At 40.3% G+C, this 21064-nt stretch overlaps 1 protein-coding gene across 1 annotated transcript in view; it reads right to left on the reverse strand.

Annotated features, from left to right (window-relative positions):
* Positions 1 to 3585: 3585 nt before the first annotated feature.
* The window catches only part of insra (insulin receptor a), a 65458-nt gene continuing 47979 nt past the window's right edge, over positions 3586 to 21064 (reverse strand). Inside the window, exons 9-21 of the mRNA XM_033649751.2 lie at positions 18532 to 18699; positions 16631 to 16829; positions 15181 to 15461; positions 13928 to 14067; positions 13177 to 13336; positions 12467 to 12566; positions 12301 to 12368; positions 10575 to 10804; positions 10155 to 10265; positions 8725 to 8884; positions 8020 to 8149; positions 7138 to 7272; positions 3586 to 5635 (exon numbers count right to left, since the gene is read on the reverse strand). Coding sequence (XP_033505642.1) covers positions 5278 to 5635; positions 7138 to 7272; positions 8020 to 8149; positions 8725 to 8884; positions 10155 to 10265; positions 10575 to 10804; positions 12301 to 12368; positions 12467 to 12566; positions 13177 to 13336; positions 13928 to 14067; positions 15181 to 15461; positions 16631 to 16829; positions 18532 to 18699 — 2240 coding nt within the window. The 3' untranslated portion in view covers positions 3586 to 5277. The remainder of the gene's footprint in view (positions 5636 to 7137; positions 7273 to 8019; positions 8150 to 8724; positions 8885 to 10154; positions 10266 to 10574; positions 10805 to 12300; positions 12369 to 12466; positions 12567 to 13176; positions 13337 to 13927; positions 14068 to 15180; positions 15462 to 16630; positions 16830 to 18531; positions 18700 to 21064) is intronic.

Consider the following 21064-nt stretch of genomic DNA (forward strand, 5'->3'; position numbering starts at 1 on the left):
CCAGCCTCCTCTGGATGAACCCTCCTTCCCTCTCTAAGCATTGTGGGAAGCGTTTCAGTGCAACACATTCCGCAGGTTCATCCGGCAGCAGGACTGACATCTCCTCAGACTTCTTTAAATTAAAGCAGACATGAGACATGTTTCTACCAGTATGTGACCATGCATGCTCTGCTGTAATATACATTATTGGACTGATTTTTATAGGATGACTTTGCCTGTGAGAAAATTATGACAATGTGACAGAGTCCAGCAGGGTGGAAACCAGTTGGTGTGAAAGCTGAGAGGCTTTTTACTGTGGCAAAAATAACCAGCTTTTCTTTATGTAGGCAGCTGCAGGGAATGCAGGTAAAAGGCCAGCTAGCTTTTGTCAGCAGGGGTGGAGCCAGAAGATGTAAACACCACAGGGTCAGCCCAAACCCAAGGTGGGCCGGGAGGTTTTTCGCCTCAGTCACTACTTCTCCAATCCATTTGAGATAATAAAAAGGCCTTAAAATCTGTACATAATTTAGGAAAAAGATGATAAAATTTTGTACCTAATTGTTTTTCATCTTTCTTTATTATTCTGAAACCATAACACAGCAGATGTTGAGGATGACTATTTGTCAGCCCTGCATCTTGTTACTATTTTTAAGTTAACAGATAGGGCAGGAATTTGGCGTGAACAGTATTACTTATCTTAAAATCTATTTATGTTATACAATGCTGGAGTAGAGTCCACAGAATGAATGTTTTTCTGCTACTTTTGAATCCATCCGTCCACCCATCTATCCATTTTCATCCACCTATCCGGGGCTGGATCATGGGGGCACCAGGCTGAGCAAGGTACTCCGGACGTCCCTTTCCCCAGCAACACCTTCCAGCTCCTCCTGGGGGATCCCGAGGCGTTCCCAGGCCAGAAGAGATATTTAATCCCTCCAGCACATTCTGGGTCTACCCCAGACCTCCTACCAGTTGGACATGTCCAGACACCTCTAAAGGGAGGTACCCAGGTGGCATCTTGATCAGATGCCGGAACCACCTACTTCGATGGGAAGAAGCAGCATCTCTGCTCCAAGCTCCCTCCGAATGTCTGAGCTTCTCATCCTATCTCTAAGGTCCAGCTACCCTACAGAGAAAACTAATTTTGGTCGCTTGTATCTATGATCTCATTCTTTCCGTCACTACCATAAATGAGGGCTGGTAGGTGGATGGGCCAGTAAATCAAGTGCTTCTCCTTCACCACACTGGTCCACCACAACCCCTGCATCACTGCTGACGCTGGACCAACACAGAGGATGCAATCCACTGTTTTCCATTGGTATTTGAATCCATATTGTAATAATCTGGGCTGCTCTAACTGCAAATCAAGGATCCCCAACAATGCTAAGTAAATGTGGTCTTCAATACTCTGACTGAATTGAATGAGGAGCCAACGAGAGAACACTCAATTATATCAAGTTCTTGTTGGGAATACCATCGATTTGGGTTTTTGAGAGAACATTCAGGACTGGGCCCCAGAAGACTCTGCACTCGACCCTCACAACACTCTTGCATTTTTTCTGCACAGATTGAATTGGCTTAAGGGTGCGTCTTGGGTAAACTACTGGTCAGTTTTAAAGCTACTATTCGTAGATTATGTTACATAGTTAAACTGGCAGGTTGGTTATAACTGGCTGGTTATTACATACCTGGATTGGTCACTGTACTATGATGATGACTTTTACCTCTCTTACATTGATTATGTTGGCTCAGGGTGTATTTTATGATCTGGATACATCAGAGAAAGTGTTAGAGTCAAACAGATAATGGAAAGCATCTCCAACACGTTTAACTATTGACTGCAGAGGTGGTCAATCAACAGGAAGAAAAAGTCACTATATTAAATGGACCTTGTGGTGAGAATACTTTGTTAACTACTGTTTCCAAACATTTTAATTCAACATGAATGAGGGGTCCTGGAAGTGCTCAGAAAAGTGGACATTTGGACACCTTTAACAGCTGGGTGACTCCACCTGCTGGGGAAGATTGTGTGTTACAACCAAAAGCTCGAGAGCTGCTACAGATATCCCTTTCCCACCAACATGAAACTGGTTCCATTCAAGTTCTAATGTTGAACTGTTCAGAGCATTTCTACCAAAATAAATTGGTTCAGAACCTGAAAAGTTCTCAGTCATCATCAGTGGGCGTGTCATATTCTTCAGGTTGGAGAGAGTGTAGTGGTCTCATTAATAGCTGGTCCATGCTTGTTTTTTGGCTACAATGGATCTGCACAAAACTGGTGGAAATAGTTCAAGAACCAGAACTTATTTGGTGGAAAAGACGGTATGAGCGAATCTTGTGTTGATGATGTTTTGTCCCTCCTACACTTTGATGTAATATGACTGTGTTAATACGGAGCAGTATAGTCATTCAGTTACTTCTCATGTACATAATTTGATTCAGGTTGCATTTAGAGATCCCCAGACAGACTGAGACATGGAAATGAGCCCCCCTGACTTTACTTGGACCAGGACCAGGTGAAACCAGGACCATAGCCAAGATTCTTTAAAGAAGACACCAAGGTCACAGGTCCCCTCCCCAACACAACCTCTCCTCCCTCAAAACAGTTTGACCTAGACAACTGTTCAGTTTTCAGTTTAAGTGTTTAGTCAATTAAAGAAAAGGTTAGTATTTTTATGAGCCTCATGCTGCCGATAGCTGTAGCCAGAGGCATTATATCTGTGGGTTATCCATCCATCTGTCCCATTCTTCTTAAGAAGGTCATGAGGGCGTTTCCTCAATTTGACAGAAACATCTTTGATTCAAGAATGAACTGATTAGAATTTAGTGGTTAAACGTCAAAAGTCAAGGTCATTTTAACTTTACAAGTCTTTGGCCACAACTCAAGAATTTTTTTCTGGCCATTACTCAACATCATATCTCAGGAACAAAAGGGGCAACATTAGCTCGGATACTGAATTGGTGAAACTAATCTTAGGTGTCCATCTTGAAACTGTGCTGTTGGTTTGAAGATGTGTGTGAAGCATCCACAATTTTACAGACATGGATATTACCATTAAGTGCAACTTGACAGATTCACAAAGGCATACAGCAGTGAGGGTATAATTCTAGTTCTAACATTGAAAGTTACTAATGTAAGAGATGTGGGGAAAAAATCAAGTCCTCATTCACAAAAATGCATTTTTAACTTTTAAAGAAGCTTAAACAGTCCGCATTCATTTAGTAATTTTTTTTTTGTATAAAATTCCATGTTTGCATTTCCATTTCTCCACTGCTGCTGAGCCAAAAACATTCTGTCGACACATAGAGAGGACATTTAAAAAAAAAAAATCAGACTGCTGAAGCTTCATGTTAACTTCAGATGGACAGATAGAACGAGGTCTGTGGATTTTTGTCCTTGTCAGAGGAATTATTACAGTGACCAAAAACATCTGTGTCTTTATGTCTCTCTTTATGGGAGACACTTATATACAAGTAGCATAGGTTTAGTGGTGAATACCTGCGTGACTTCATCTTAACTCCCTTTACATGATAGTATTGAAACAATTAACCTTCAAAGCTTTGTTTATCATTAAAAGTTGTATATATTCAACATTGTGCATAAATAAAAAAAATATGGAAAAAGTTTAATGCTTGGCCTTGTAGACTATGACATCACATAGACGGTAGTATGTTTTAATGTTTGCCAGCAGGTGGCATCATTGTACTAAACCTCAAAGACTGGAGGCTGAATTTAATGTCATTATCTGCAAAATATCAGTATGTAAAAAGTAAAATATTCTCCCTCAGTATTTACCTTCATCAAAACTTTTGAGCAACAAACTTAGTGGTTGTGTAAAAAGGATTTCTCTTTGATCTGAAAATATCAATATCTGTATTGGCCTCGATAATGCTATCTCACTCAATGTATGTACATTGTATTTTTGCACGTCTGGCTCTGTCACAAACAAACTCTTACCTCTCCATGCTAAAAGCACAACTTCCTTTTAAATACACACACAACCACCTCAGTGTTCACTGAAATAACACAACACTGTCTGGAAAAACACACATGTACTGAGAGAATGGAAAATAACAGAAGCACTGCGGGAGCCTCCTCGTGAATGCACCTTGCTGCATTATTTACAGCACTATTTTTATTTGATCTTGATATAATGGGCAGACATCTTAAGCTGAAGACGTCAAACACTCCCTTCTCCCGGGCATCGCGTAGCAAAAAGACCAAATGCTGTTGGTTGATCATGAGTCCAAAAAAGCTAATTAGTATGATTTTCTGGATTAGAAAAAATAAACATAGGAGACTAACATGTAAAAACATTTTTCTATGACCGGAAATACCTCAAGAATGACAACAACTATGTACAAAAACATTAACAATATATTTATATATATATATATTTATATATTTTTTTATCTTCTATACCCACTAAAATATACCAAAGAAGCAGCTATTGGTCAATCTGAGGAACTCGTTCACCAACATGTTTCTGAAAAACAGTTTAAATATCCTTCAGCTGTAAGTGTGAAAACTCAAAAAAAAAGAGGAAAGAAGAAATAAAAAGAAAGCAAGACACGTAAATAAATTAAAAAAATATATATAACCCGACATAAGTCCTGTGTTCATCCTGTGTGCCATTTTGGAATACTGCAGAGTGTGAGGAGGTAAGCCACTTCAACCAGCTTCTCCAGTGGATTAGAGTTTGTTCGAGGATGGACCGTCATTGACCATCCGACAGAGTTCCCAAAGTCTTTCATTTTCAGTTCGTCATCCGCTTGCGTACAATGATTCAGACACAGTTTCATGACAACTGATGTAGGCCACAAACAAAATACAAGGGCACTTTTTTTTCTTTCATTTTTTTTTTCCCAAAACGTAGCAACCCGGGGATGAAGCCTCTTGTTGAATTCGGGGACAGGGACACAGTCTGGACTCGGGAAGGGGACAGTGGGTTTAGCAGCCTTCTTGTTTGTCAAGAGTTTGTTTCACAGTTGAATCCATTATCCACCCAGTCTAGCACAAACTTGGCAATTATTTACAGTACATAAACTACAATCATGAACAAAAGAGACGCGGCAAGTTCGTCCTTAAATACAAAAAGAGTCTTCTGGCATCCATACATGGACTTGCTGTAGTGTGTGTTTGTGGTATCTGAGGAGAAAAATAATGTCCTGAGATATGCACTGAGGGGCTCCTGTAGAGAGTGATAAAAGTGTGATCTATATAAAACGACAACAAAAAAACAAAAATATATTTAAATCTATAGCAATGATGTGTTTATGCAGGATGTGTACAGTATGTTAGGAGGGGCTGGACCGTGGTAGGGCCAGTATTCGTCCGTTGGTCTTTCCCCCGTTCATGTGTGTGAAGGGGATGTGGTGCTCCTCGTAACTGCCCCTCAGGCCCATGGAGGAGGCCTCGTCCCTGTCCGAACACTGTTCCCTCTGGGAGTAGGACGACGGGTCCAGCGGGATGCTCTCCATGTTTTCCATGTCCAGGTCAAAGTCTTCAGTCTCAGGCGGCTTGTTCTCCTCGCTGTAGAAGAAGGAGAGCTCCTGGAAGGAAGGATGCAGGTCGTCGCGCAGCATCTCGATGATCTCCTGGAAGGTGGGGCGCATCTTGGGATTGTACTGCCAACACATCTGCATCAGGTTGTGTCTGGGTGAGGATAAAGGGAGAGTGAGATCACGGTGAAATGATACTAATGTCTGAATTTGTGTTTGTTCAGCAAAGGTATTCCTTCCTTTTATTAATGTACTTATTTCTTGTTATAATAGTTTTTTGTCCAGTGTGGTTGAGAATACCTACTTTAATACAACTTCAATATACGTCAACCTTTTTCCTCTCAAATAAGAATCAAATGTGAGAAAGTATTGTATTTAAAACCATTTCTTAATTGATTTTACAGAACAATTACTCTGTCCAGATATATACCATTACAATATTGCCCGTTCCTATCTAAAAGGATACAGCTGGCAATATTCTACATTTTTCTTCATGCCAAAAAACCCCAAGAAAAGAGCAAAACCAACAATTATTCTATCCTACAGTACAAACAAATATTGTTTGTTAGACCAAAGCTCGACACACTTTATTTCTCTGTGCTACAGACCTCCACTGTGGTCCAAGAACTATTAAAAACACACCAATAAGCCACAGTGTTGTACTGGGTGACATGTTCCTTCATTATGATGAAGCTGGGCACTGCAGTTTATTTTGAGTCAATCCCACATGTACACCATCCTGTTGCTGTAAATACTCACTGGAGCACCAAGTGTGCATTAATCCGCAGCTAAAAATATTCCCCTCTTAAAAGCACACTTGTTTTAAATAACATTTGCTACAAACTACAGTGCCCCAGCTGTTTCGGGAAATATTTTGTCTTTTTTTAAAACTGTACATGTGTTAGTCAGCTAGCTTAGTGCCGAGTGCCACAGACAGGTTTGGGACAAACACATTATTGATAAGAAAAACACAGAACATCACCAGCCTCATCCCTTCATACACTAAATATTTATTTTAAGAAGCATTTCATTGCTGGAAAGATGGTCTGTCATAAAACTAGGCTGTCTCTGCAGAAGAAAAATGCAAATACTTTTCAAATGGGTGCTATGTGATCAGAGGAAACAGAGGAAAAAGGCTGTGGCATTTGATTTTGCTTAGGAGGCAGAAATACAGTAACTACCAGAACAGAGTGATGCAGGAATGACATTTTTCTGTAGGCCATTATGAAGTTAGCATCGCGCTGGTTCCCTAAACAAAAAGCCAATGGGATTTTTCCATTTGGATTTTGTTTTATTGCAGTTTATACTTACACATTTTTTTCAGCAAGATTATCTTCACAAATGAACACCATTTTTATAATTTCTGAAGCCTAAATGCGATCGCCATTAGTAAAAATCTAACGTTAGGCTATAAACTAACTACACTACGGTCACATGACTTCATTGCGGCCACCACAATGAGGCTGTAATGCTGTGTGTGTGATGACATTCTGGAGTCTCTTTCAGCCACTTGTTAGAAACCGTCTTTTTAAAGACACATAAAAGCTCACAAATAAGAAGAGAGAATAAACTGACTTGACTCCAGTAGTCTGAAATAATGTGATTATGACAACACAACTCTAACCTCTAACCTCAGCCCTCTAATCTTGTACTCACAGTCTGTCGGCGCAGTTGTCCGGCCGGTCCAGGTAGCCTCCGTCCATGACAAACTTGAGGACCTGCTCGTTGGACAGGCCCTGGTACGGCTGCTCAGCCAGTGTGCTGATCTCCCACAGCACAACCCCAAACGACCTGGCAAACAAGTGGATGAGAGACAACAAGAGAAGCACAGGGAGAATGAGGACATGCCAATTAGACACCTGACAGAGTGAATCTGTCTGTAAACACTTGATGCAGTAACAAGAGTAGACTGAGGGCAGAGGCGTCGGCTGCGATGCTGATAAAAAACGTCAGATGAAAACAGGTTAGCAACACGCTCATGTTCTGATCTTTTAATATTTGATTTAATATTTGTTTACTGTTTGTTATTCTGGTCTGGTTTTATGACCTGCACATTACCGTCATGTCTTTGTCTTGGCTAGAACTCTATTTTAATCAGCGCTAATCTGATGTTAGCTGACTGTTATGTTACATAACTTGCTATCACACAATACATGTGTCCTGTGTTCAGAGTGTACATCAGTTATACATCCATGGTTTTCACAGATTAAAAAAACAGGTTAAGGATTATCCTTTTTCCAACTGTTCTTAGGTCATAAACACAGGAGAGAAGACAATTTAGATCAAACTCAGAAAACAAATCAGTAGGTTTTTTTTCTACTTGCCTCTTAAGAATCCATAAAACGTTAAATCAACTTTTATTTTTTGCTCTATTAAAAATAATCAAGTTTTGTGAATGTCCGTCACGAACCTTGATTTCTTCACATTTACTTCTCCTGTGTAAGATACTACTGAACACCAGCTGTCACTCAGAACAATGTTATGCTATGTACAGCACCTACGGCAACACATAAACCCAAAATCAGAGGTGCCACTGACCAGCAGTCTGAATGTGCAGTGAAGACTCCGTCCTTCAGAGACTCAGGTGCCATCCATCTGACGGGCAGCAGGCCCTTCCCTCCCTTCCTGTAGTAGTCGGTCTCGTAGATGTCTCTGGTCATACCAAAGTCTGGGAGGAAAAAACGATTTTCATTAGTTACAGTCAAACCTACACTGATGTTACTAAGTTTTATATGAGGGGGTTAATACATTTTAATTCATCATTTAAACCCCACGTATTCCCTGTTGCTTCTCAGGTGTGTTTTACCTGCTTTGGTAATACAGATAAAATACAGAATAAATATATATGGGCTTTAATGGCTATGTACAAACTTAAAGCCACTGTGGGGCTGCAAAGATAGGATGGCATTAATGCATCTAGTAAACACAACACACCTCACGTCTAGGGAAACTAAATTGAACTTTAATTAGCTTTATGTGGCGGATTTATTGCTCACCATACAGGCATTGTCAATTATTGATGCAGGAACACAAATGTCTATTAGCATTTTCCTGACAACACAATCACAAACTGCTCTGCACAGGACGAGAAGACAACTAGTGTCAAATCTACAGCAACAATATTAAATTGACCTCTATTTTTAAAATGACTCCTACGTGGGTAAATACTGCTGTCACAGGGACGTAAGTAGCAACATGCATTGTTGTCGAAAACTCTTTATAGCCTGTTGTGATAAAACTTACCTCCTATTTTGACGGTGAGATCGTGAGCCACCATGCAGTTTCTGGCTGCCAGGTCTCTGTGGACAAACTTCTTGGCGTTAAGGTAAGCCATGCCGTCTGCGATCTCAGCGGCCATTTGGATCATCTCCTTCAGAGTGGGTGGTGGACGTCCAGGGTTGTTCTGATGGAAACAAGACATATTTTTAATTTCTGATCTGCCAACTCTCAGCAACCCATATTTTAACACTTAAAAACATCAAAAACAACACTCAGGTTTATTACACCCAAAACTTCATCATCACACTTGACTTGAACTGCTAAGTGGCAGTATCTTTTCAGTCAGTGTGGAGGCCTGCTGTTCATCTCCAAATGAGCCTGCTGCTGACTGTTAAACTCCTCTGTCAACATCAAAGAGTTCAGCCCTCCTATTCAACCCAAGGACCATCTGCATCTTTACACACTTAAATAGAACAACACTTTGCACATACAAGTCATCTGTGCACAAATCAAAAGCAAATTCAATGTGGAATGTATTTTTTTCCAGTGGTAATTGAAAAGGTAAAGTGGTTTGAGTTACTATGATAACACCACACAAACAGATTTATATTAGATCACGGAGTCCCTCATTTAGTTACATTACAATTGGTACTGTTTTAACTGCTGGTTAATATAAACCCAGAAACTGTTCTGTGTTTGTAACTCTGTGGCTAGTCTTGAGCCCAGACAGAAGCTGGAGACCTGCTACGGTTTTACATTGAAATTAAGTTACAATAAGAGCAGCAGAGGATCTTAAGCCCGTTCAGACCAAAGATTCACGACAAGAAGAGTTAAAATGCTGTATCGTCTCCATAGCAATGACTCTCTGTACTTCCATTCTAACTTCAGGCTTTTCAGGTACAAGAACAAGTATGTGTGTGTGTGTGTGACGGACTCAGGCTTGGTGGGGACGAAGTGCTGTTGTCAGCCACAGCAGGGGAACCTACTTATGTTTGTAACTGACTTGGCCAGCTAACTGGCTGTTGAAAGAGGTGATGTGCCTTACGCTCTTAAACCAGCCTGGTGACAACATCAGCCGGCTTCAGTCAAGCTCAGATAGGTCAGTTTATACCAACAAACTTTTCACTGATAAGTTCTACAATGGTTTGTCTCGCTGCGAATCTTTGACTATGTGTGTGTAATCCACTGAGAGTTCAGTAGTCCTGTTTTTATGCTGTTTATTGTGAAAGTAATTCCCCGTGCACAGATAAAAAGAAACCATCAAAAACGTGCATACTGATAAGAAAATGAATCAAAGGACTGAAGCATTGTTTATCTACATAATAAGCAGAAGTGAGAGGAAGAAAAAGACGTACATGGCAGATGATAAGAGCATCTCAAAGTTCACCAAACTTAAGACAAATATGAGTGTCACTCAAACACTTCAGATTGGGTGAGTCTTATAACCTCATTACCTCGGCATCAGGTCGCAGAGAGCGCAGGAAGCTCTTCAGGTCTCCGTGGGTCATCAGCTCCATCACCACCAGGGTGGGCTGGCCTTTAGACACAACACCCAGGAGACGCACCTGGAAGACAAGGATGGGGGTTTTCATTTTAGTATGGTTCAATCACATTATCTGACAGACAACTGGTCTGGTTACAGCAAGGTGACACTGCTGCCCTTAACACAGTGTAATTGACAGGTCAGGTAATGGCACATGATGGGACATTTAATACTTACTGTTCTAGATCAGTACTGTGTCAAATTATTGAGAGTTCAAACATACCGATGGGGTTTATTGAGTCACAGCTATCCAAGCACTGTTAAACATCTTCATTGACCAAAACTAACAACTTGTATAAGGCGTGTTTTGAAAGATGACGTCTCTCCTTACCACATGGTGGCAGCTAAAGGCCTTCATGACCGAGGCTTCGTTCAGGAACTCGATTCTCTCTCTCAGGCTGGCCGACTCGTTCACCGTCTTCACCGCTACGTGCGTTTCCCCCTCGCCCTTGATGATGTCCTTGGCGATGCCCTCGTAGACCATGCCGAAGGAGCCTTGACCCAGTTCCCTCAAAATGTGGATCTTCTCTCTGCCCACCTCCCACTCATCCTCCTCGTACACTGTGAGCACATTTACAGGAGTTTGTTACACACAAATCATAAGAACTTGGATGATGTGATCATGCAGTTCATCCGTCAGATTTCTCCTCTGTTCTCTTTTATCTTTCAAAGACTGGTGTTATGTTACTTTTGTGTTGTAAATGTTAAAATTAAAAATAAATCTGGTTTGTGTTAGTTCGATGCTGCAGCTTGAAGAGATTTTGGACATGTTTTGTCTTTTACAGAGGAAGCACAGTTTTCCTTGCTGAGCCAAATCTTAATTTGTAAAAATCCAGTGTGACTTTGTCAGCTGCACATGCACAAATCATCTGCCATATAAAGAATTCTCCTGAGATAAATATACCTGTCTGAACAGAATTTCTTACAGCAAAATGCATTTTCTTCATTCAAGTTACAGAAATTCTGTTGTTGTGTGTAAAATCTGGGAATAGTCAGATTCCTAAAGAGCATGTAAAGGCATTAAAATCAGACAGTTAAGAGTGATAACATGAACGAATCAATTTTTAGTTCCAATTACCAGTCTTGAAGTGCAAGTAGGGCCTAGTCCTCATGTACACAGGTCTTTCTGAAAACAGGTTTATCCCCTCTTTTGTTCTCAAAAATTTCCAAATGCCAAAACAACAGGAGGAGATATAACCGAAACCCTACAGCAATGCAAAGATGAAAATGATATCCGCCAATTAAAAGCCTGGAAAAAAGCTATTACAGGGAAGGCTACCTGGAGCAATGACCTGACGCCTCTGTAAACCTCTGCATAGTGGATGAGTAGCTGTACATTTATGTGCAAACATATAAAAAGGCCTGTGTTAACAGGACTAGAGTCAATGCAACTTTGGTGACGTCCGCCATTACACTACATGTCGCCTCATTTGTGACACCTCACAAAATAGATAATGACACAAACTTGGAATCCTCAAGCCAAAAACTGTTTTCACTATTGGCACGTCAACACTGTCTTGAGTTTTTACAAAAGATCAGTTTTCAGGGCCCTAAAAAGCAGTTTGTGCGTGGATAAAATGCACAAAAAAGCAAAGTTTTCAAATATACCTGAGTATGTATGGACAAGGCCTTAGTGATAAAGAAAATTTATAAAAGTCTGCATTTAAACATATTAGTGTATAGTGACCATGACAGTAAACAATCTTTGTATATGATATTTAATTTACTATGAGAGACAGCAATGACTGGTGAACAGAGGGTTTACACTGGAGATGTCTTTGCTGGGTGTGTTTTACTGAGAAAGGGCTTTTCATAAACTTTCTTACTGCTGTTTTCATTATCAGCAATCTCTACTGGCATTCAAAACTTGTAGGAGAAAACGTAAGCAGCCCAAGTTAATCAGTCCCAGTTCTTGTAGTCCCCATATAGTACCTCCTTAGCCACTGTACCTTGGATGTGTAGTGTTTGTGTAAAGCACCTTAATCCCTTAAATCAAATCTTACTATAAAAAGTAATCTTATATATTATTGATCAAATGGGTTAAACTCTTGACTTACCGTCATTAGCACTGAGATACTCTGGGTTGGAAGAGGCATAGATGGGACCACTAGGCCCTTGAGTTTGACTGGAAGAAGTAAAAGAAAAGTATTGAACAACACTGAAAAAATATGAATTCATAAGAAAATGAGTGAACATATTGAACAGGATGTGATAATAGCGTACTTCTTCTTAAACATAACAAATCCTGCCACAGCCACAAACAGGAGCAGAATGAAGCAGATGACCGGCCCGATGACGATCTTCACGATGTGGAGAGGATCACCTGTTCAACAAATCCAGCCAGACGGTGAGTCACAGTTCAGGTGAAGGACAACAACAAGCTCTAATGTAACCCACACATTTAACTGCAGCTGGGCTCAATATGAAGATAATCTGCTTCGAGTAAATGCGTAGCATCTTTAGATCCTGGGACAGAGGACTGATATTACTATACTCTGTTCTCATACCAGGCTTCTATGTGCAAGTATTTTGCTTTTCCATACATTAAATCCTTGGAGGAATTTTAAGATTTCTGACAGCAGCTCACACATGAATATGCCCTATAAAATTAAGAAGATAGCAAAATTATAAGGTTAAGTAACAGCAGATTTACAACTACATTTACATGTTTACTTCAAGTGTGAATGCTCCACAGTTTTCAGTTATCATCTGAAACCTGTCCCATTTCAGATAAACAGTTGTGATCGGCGTACTGTATCATTTCCTGTTAGTATAAAATAGTTAAATATGGTGATATTGTGTTGTTCTGGCTAAAACAGTTCACTCTGACTATTAGTATGTGGGACGTACTGTAAAGAATCAGCATGCTGTATATATTTGGAACACAGCTCGAGTCTTTGGCTGGTCTGCCGTCATGGCAGATTGAGACTTACTTGCATCCTGGACGTAGAAGTACGTGGGCTCAGTCCAGGATCCGTTCCCAGCCAGCGAGGTGGCCCGGATCCTCACCGTGTAATTCCCAGGATGCATCACTTTCAGCTTGCAACCACGGGTCACTTTGTACATGTTCCTCGACACGCAGTAGTGCAGCTCCTGCAGGGGAACAACGGTGAAGATCAGAAAGAGCCATCGCATGACAAACGTCTGCTTCATAATTTCCAGGTTTAAAATAAAGTTTTGACTCATTGTATAGGATACTGTATCATGTTATTTATGTTTCCACTGTGGAAACATCTGAGCTGTTTTTTTTAGATTGTTTTCCGCAGCAAACACCAGTCTGCACCATCTGCCAGATGTTTTGTAGTTCTGTCTCCATAGCAACTAAAACACTGTGCTTCTCCATTAAGTTTATCAACTAAATTAGTGAGCGCATAGGGCCAAGTTTCAAAATGCAAGCCAAGTAATGAGTATTGTATCTCTTATTGTCTATGCTGCGTGGTAGTTTTCGGATGGATACATTTAATTTGACTCTCAGTAATATTGTGTTTCATTAGCAGCTCGAGCTGTCGCGTTTAATGAGAAAAGGAAATATAAAAAGTGCTTTCTGAGTAAGAGCGAGTGATTATGTGTTGTGGCAAACTTACAGTGAACTCATGTACTCAGTGACCCAACGACTCAAAACACTAAAGCACTAACAGCATGACAGAGCTGTGTGTGTATGTGTGTGTGTGTGTGTTTCTTCACCTCAGTGTCTCCCAGTCTCTTGTAGTTGACCTCGTACAGGATGATCATACCATTAGGGGCCAGCGGTTCTAACCACATGATGTGCACTGAATTTTCTGTCACCTCGTAAGTGATGGGACCCTCAATGTCATCAGCTTTGTCTGCAGAGAACAAAGTCACATAGTTTCATGAATAATGTCTTTGTTAAAACCCAGGTTTGTTTGGAATAAATGGGAGAAGAGATGGAGGTGAATCCAGTTGCCAGCAAGGGATCAATTTCAAGCCTACACCTTGGACCAGTTAAAGGGGAACTCCACCAGTTTTACATGTCATAGTTTGTTTTCACGTCACAGGGGGTGCTACTGTGAAAAAAGTTGCCTTTGTGGCTTTAGAGCCAGTTGGGTGAAGTCTGATACAACTGTGGCTGAGGGCCAGAAGTTTGACAACTGAAAACAAATCAGAGGGTGTGGAGTTAGAAAGAGGTCAGCTTTCCATAGACCTCTGTAGCCCACTCCTCATTTCTGCTTGAGGCTACGTTAGCCACTACTTGCATGACACACCCGAATAACCAACCAAATTGTCAGTGGTTGTGGTGCATCGTGGGTAATGTAGGAGTCAGGTTTTGACACAGAAGAAGAATGTGTGGAATAAAAAAAGAGGGTATTTCTGGTTCTACTGTGTTGAGTTTGAAAATGTTAGTGCCACGTTAAATCGGTGGACGACTTAAAAACTTACTTAAAGTGACTTAAAAAATTAATTTAATGTAAACCAATGGGCTATCAGTTATGGATGGGATGAGGAGAAAGCCAGGATTGTTACACACAGTTGGTGTTTTGTCACGTACTCATGCAGCATGGCATGGCCTCTGAAGATGCACAGTTTTCTAAGAAATAAGAGTTTTCTAAAAAAGGTTTTCTTTCTTTATCAAGATTGAGCCCACAGGAGGAAAAAACTGTGATAGAGGATGATGAGACACCATAAATTTTAAGAGCCTGAGAGCTGCAGGAGATTCACATCAACAACATCTCCAGGCTGAGGTTGCTGCGACCCTCAATGATGATGATGATGTGATTTTATTAAATAGACCCACTCTTCCCTTCTTAGTCACCGTAACAAAAGAAAGTAGCTCAGTGGGTAGAACACATACTATTAAGGCTAAGACCTTTCTGCAGTGTCCTGGGCCAAGCCTGAACCTGTGCCACTGCAGTAAGGACTTAGCCTTAATAGTATGCAGGGAGAAAAAAAACAACAACAAGCTATCAGTGTCTCCTAACCTTCAGGCATTGTACGGGCGCTGACATACGCTGCCATGCTGCAGCGGGCCGGGTCGGTCGGGTGGTTGCAGGCGTGGACCTCAATCTGGTAGCTGGTGAAGTGTCGCAGGTTTGAGATGACAGTGGACTCCTTTGCGTGGACCGTGACCACCGTCTTGGTGCTTTCAAAGGTTTCCTCATCCTCGGGGATGTCCGTGCCCTGGGGTGGGCTGGGGGCGGTGGTGAGGAAGGGGTGCGTTCTGTTGGCAATGCCCATCACAGAACGCCGCTGTCTTGAGCGTCTGAATAAGGCAAGGCAACAGCAGGAGACATTTAGAGGATAGAAGCAATATTTAAAAGTTCAAAAAATGAAAACAGACCCCTGCTTATGTTTATGGTACAACAAGTCTATATATTATATAGAATATTTTATTTGGAAAATCTGGCATCCTAATTTTACTAAGGACCTGTTGAAACGTTGCAGCATTCTTTGCATTTATTAAATTTTGTTTATTTAATTTAATTAATTTCTTTTAAAAAATATATTATTTTATTCTGTGAAGAGTTACATGATGTTTGTCATACGTGTTTCTTTTTAATGTTTAAAAAATGTGAAACATTCATAATAAAATACAAATCATAAAGAAAGATGAAACAGAATGAAATGCAGGGGGCAGTAGTTGGAGCCACTATCATATAAAGGGTTAAACTGCCAGTACTCTGCTCTGACAACTGCTTGTCGGATGGTCAAGTAGCTTTGGAAATCCCCTGTATTTGGGATTACCCCCCATCTGACAAATTCTGTAACTTTCCAAATCTGACATTCACACCCACTGCACAACATGATTGACCAGCTGTGCGGCGGGGAGAATGGAGCTAGAATTTGAACTTATTTCTGTAGTTCCTTTATTTTCTGTTGCACAGCTATTTCTGTCACTTTCAGTGTTTATATCTGAGTGCAACACTACGTCTGAAAATGTGCTCTGTTGGCTCCATATTGAAATCATATCACGTCTTGTCCCTCTCTACAACAGTCTGCTTTTTATTTTGCTGTTTGCAACAACTGTTTTCCGTGCAAGTGATAAGCAGATGGGTCTGAAGGCAAGTTAAGCTGAATCCCAGTACTCCAGTATAATATAACAGGGAAGAATTTAGTGACATTATTTGATTTAGTCCTAATACTCATACTGCTCTTTTATGAGAGGGCTCAGCATGATCCAAATACCAAACACACGATGGTGCATGAGAACTTTAATGTGTTCGGCGGGATGCTAAACTGCAAGATATGTTGAACTGGATTGAGTTTGACAACATGAAGACAAAGAAAAGTCTCTGATGTAAAGCAACTTGACTTAAACCTTGAAACACAATTCTCTCGAGGACAATGTTCATGGATAATAAAGATAGGAAATGCTATGTTTTTTTTTACGTTTAATTCTTGTAAAGAAAATTCTGTTGTCAGTTGTCTTACTTGATCTCAAAGACTTCGTTGTGGAGGTAATTCTCAAAGGTTTTACGGTACTCTGAGTCCTCTTTCTCCTTCTTGAGCTCCTTGTCGGTTTTGGGGCAGGCGCAGCATCGTGTCCCCTGGCCCTGCTCCTCCGTCTGGTTCCACTTCTGCTCCTCGTCACTGTCCACCTGAGTGGGCACTCGTGACGGCAACTTCATCCCTGGTGAAGTGGAGTCACACGGGGCAACCAGAGAGGGAAAAAAAGTCAGAGTGAATGATATGACTGGTGCTATAAACACAGACACATAATTCAGTTTTATGCACAAATACCCATGTACACACTCCTCCCCCCCACATACACACTTATACACACGCCTGAGGGGCATGTCTGTCATTGTCATCCCCAGGTCCTCGCCCTCTCTAGTGGAGATAAATTACCAGTGACACGACCTCCCTGCAGACTCCCATCTCTCCGGATGTGTGGGAGTTATGGGAGTTCAAAGAGGAAAGTTTGGGCTTGGTTGTGCGCTTACATGGAGGGGGCACTGATGGCAGGGCATCTACGTAGGTCAGGCTGCAACAGGAATAACTCAACCAAGATGAATGTCTGAACTTTGTCTGAACCCGAGCCGGAGTGAGAGGAAGATCCTGATTGTCCCATTGCCAGGTTTGATGTTGTTTAAGCTACATAATACTACCAAAACAAATGATTCACCTTAACTGCACTTGATTTTCTTGCTCAGCGGGTTAACAGTAACACACGGTTCATAGGGTTCACTATGATTAAAATGTTCTCAAAGATAAAAATGTTTTACAAACTGCACTCTTCTCTTCATCCTGCTGTAACATCATGAACACAGAGTCTGACATATTGGGCAGCATATTTGGATATTTTTTACCCAGTTTAGATGACTTTAATATTTACATTTTAATTAAAAAAATGACACACTACTCTTTTGGTTATGAAAATTCGGCAAAGGTTTTTACAGCTAATTAAACCCTTGTGAAAAATTAGACCTATTTTACAATCACCAAACTAGCAGAAAAAAGGAGAAAATGAACCAACATTAATCATGTATATATCTCAAAATGTTAACTGTGACATAATACATTTCTTTGTCAATTTTGTGTTTCTCACTCTGCCTTGATTCTGTTTGTGCTCCGTTCGAAAAACCTTTTGCATAAAAACCCAGAGCCTTGTATGCATTCATGGCTTTATACAGATTTCAACGATGCCCCAAAATCTTGGTTAAATGGTCAATTTCCATTGAATCCGCACTTCTCCATGTCATCCGGGGCACAGTGACAGCTAGCTGGCAGACAGTGGATCCTCTGCTCTGAGCATCCCAGCCAAAAACAAAATACTAGAGCTGTTGGTTTCACTATCCTGATCTATGTGACGTTAATGTGAGAGGCATTCAGTTTATTTAGGAAAATTAATGATTTCTAAGATTGATTTAAGACACTTAATACCAATTAAGGCCTTATTTTTAGATTGATGAATCCAATGCCTTTTAAGGCTTTTTAAGGATGTGTGGGAACCCTGAGTGAGATAAAAATCCATCGAGACAATGAGGCTGAGTTTGTTTGTTTTGGCTTTATTGCTTTAAGTCTGTTTGTGGGGTGGTCGTTAAGACTGTGTGCTTTTGTCCAGTCAATGTGAATATAAGGTGGCTTGATATATATTTGGAAACTGTAAATAAAATCTTGATATGAATCACCCATCAAGGTTAATCAAATCACAGAGTGTCCTGGGAGCTGAGTGGAGCAACTTAAAGTAGCCAAGAGCTTTTGAGTGAGAGAAGCTCTTCTGATGAAAAGATGGCACAAGACATTCTTTCGGTCTCTCACTCTCAGACACACAAAACCACCGAAACAGATGCAGACACAACAACGAGACAACCACAAACAATGTGGCTCACCCTTCTGACAGTAGTCAAACTTGTAGAGCTCGCTGGCTTCGGGCTGGCGCTGGCAGAAGACCAGGTAGTGAGTGATGTTGCCGTTGGGGTCATTGGGAGGTTTCCACTTAAGGATGATCTGGGAGGAAGAGTTGGACGAGGAAATGGGGTCCAGTGGGACTGACGGCTCTGTGGAGACATCACAGAAACGCAGAGGTTTAATAAAGAGGGATGGTTATTGTTGTGAAGGGCCTCTTGAAGCATGCTTGTGTTTTTATGCCTGTATTTGTCTCTGGAGGGCAGCTGGTGTCTAAACTGTCACAACAAAAACACTTTATAATGCAGCTGCTGCACAGCAGATTTCCTTGGGACAAATAATGATTTATGTTATGAAACACAAAGCACATAAACAAAACTCATAAATAAGTAGAACTACTGCCTTGCTGTTGTATGCCTCTGTGCATATAAGGGTCAAGTTGCACTTACAGTTTACATCCATATCTGTGAAAACATGGATGCTTCACCCACATCTTCTCCCGGCAGCACAGATCTATACAATCAGCACAGTTTGAAGTTGGTCACCAAAGATTAGTGTCACCAATTGACTGTATTTAACCAAATGTTTCCCCGTCTGTTTCTGAGATATGACATTGAGTAATCGCCAAATGTGTTTTTGCAGAACAGTATCATGCCACAGTGACGTTGACCTTTGACCTTTTCAATATAAAATGTCATAATTTCATCATTTTATCCTGTTAGACATTTGTGTGAAGATTTGTCATACTAAGCGAAAGAGTTACAGCAAAAAAACACGACCACAATATTCTTATCAGTTCAAAGTTGAGTCACAGTAAATGTTTGTGTTAAATTTGAAGAAATTCCCTTCAAGGTGTTCTTGAAATATCATGTTCATAAGAATGGGACGAACGGACAACCTGAAAACACAATGCCTCAGGCCACAGCTATCGCCTGCACGAGTGCACGTAGGCATAAAAATGTTAAAATCTTAAAAATATTTAGAACTTAGGTCCTAATGGGTACATGTACTCACGTCAAATAAATTCATTCCTCTACAGTTACATGAATTAACTGTCAGAGGAAGCACTTAATAACCGACAATGACACTGAACAGCCAGGGGTCTAAACTGTGGCCTAAAATGTTGACAATTTTTTTAGTGATAAAAACTCTCACAATTTAACGTGACTTGAGAGTAAATAAATATGGTGGACGATGGGAAGAACTAGCTGCTGATTTTGCACTACTTTTTACAAAACAATTACTGAGAAAAAAGAAAAAAATATGGATAAAGTCATGGAGACAGCGTTAATATCAAGCGACAACCTCATCGCGGAAGTGCCAACAACTGCAGTTCCTCTAATGGCCACTTGAGGCCAACTCCAGACGCCAGTAAATCCACAAAAACACAAACGTTAAAATGCCCAACTTTACAGCAGATATAAACATGTTAACAGCCTGGTACAAAATCTGTTTTGGTCTTGATAGCTAATTCCCCCTTCGTGACAACTGTAAGAAGGGTGAGTCTTTATATGACTCACCCATTTACATTTTGTAAGGCTTTAAGTCACGCATAATTAAAAGCAGGGCTGCTTTGAGTGACAGGCTGTCTGCTGATAGCATCCTCGGCTTCTCAGTCAGATCAGTCAACCTAATTTGCATTTCATGTTTCAGTATCACTAATGGAACATACTTACTGGCAGGGCATTGCTCTTTAAACCAACAGCTGCCTGCTCTGGGTCCATGCAGTTTTTGTTTTTGTTTATTGCACTATTTGATGTGGGTGTTTTGCCTTTATACATCTGAGTGATTGAAATGGGTGCTGGATGTTCCAGTTCACACTGAGATGAGTGAATGAAAACCAAAATAAACAAAATACTCATCTTTAGTAGTACTTCCTACACTCTATTTTGTTTATAATTTGTATATTTTTGCTAGATATTTTAATGCCATCTTTTTCTCAGTTTTTGACTTTTCATTGATGTTTATCTTTATTTCAGTTTCAGTTTAATGGAGATTTCCAGTGCTGCCTCTTCTTCAAGTGTTAAGTTATCAAAACATGTTTAGTTTCAGCTTTAGTTTTCAGTCATTTCAGCATGTGTGGTATTTTGTATCTTTCAAAACGTTTGCTGCTAGAAAATATATTTCAGATTATTTCCATTTATTCTTAAACATTTCTTCATTGTTTTATCACTATTGATTCGACATTCTCATTAATATGTAACTAAAATTGCTTTGCTGTGTTTTCTTAACCTTATTTTTCAATGTAGTTTTAGTTTAAATTAATGCTTTATTTATTTTACATCTGTTTTAACTCGTTGACAATGTTTACGTAACATGCTATTTTCCCTCTAGTTCATGAAATAGCTTATTTATTTCAGTATCAAATTAAGACACAGCATGACCGCAGAATAATTTCAAGTTGCAAAACAAACTGCAATGTGACGTATGTTTTCCAATTCTTTATTTGATCCTACTTAGTAAACACAGATTAACAGCGCTAATACAGGGGACATAATGAACATGAATCAGTGTGTG

This window comes from Epinephelus lanceolatus, chromosome 12 (genome assembly GCF_041903045.1).
Source record: "Epinephelus lanceolatus isolate andai-2023 chromosome 12, ASM4190304v1, whole genome shotgun sequence".
NCBI lineage: Eukaryota > Metazoa > Chordata > Actinopteri > Perciformes > Serranidae > Epinephelus > Epinephelus lanceolatus.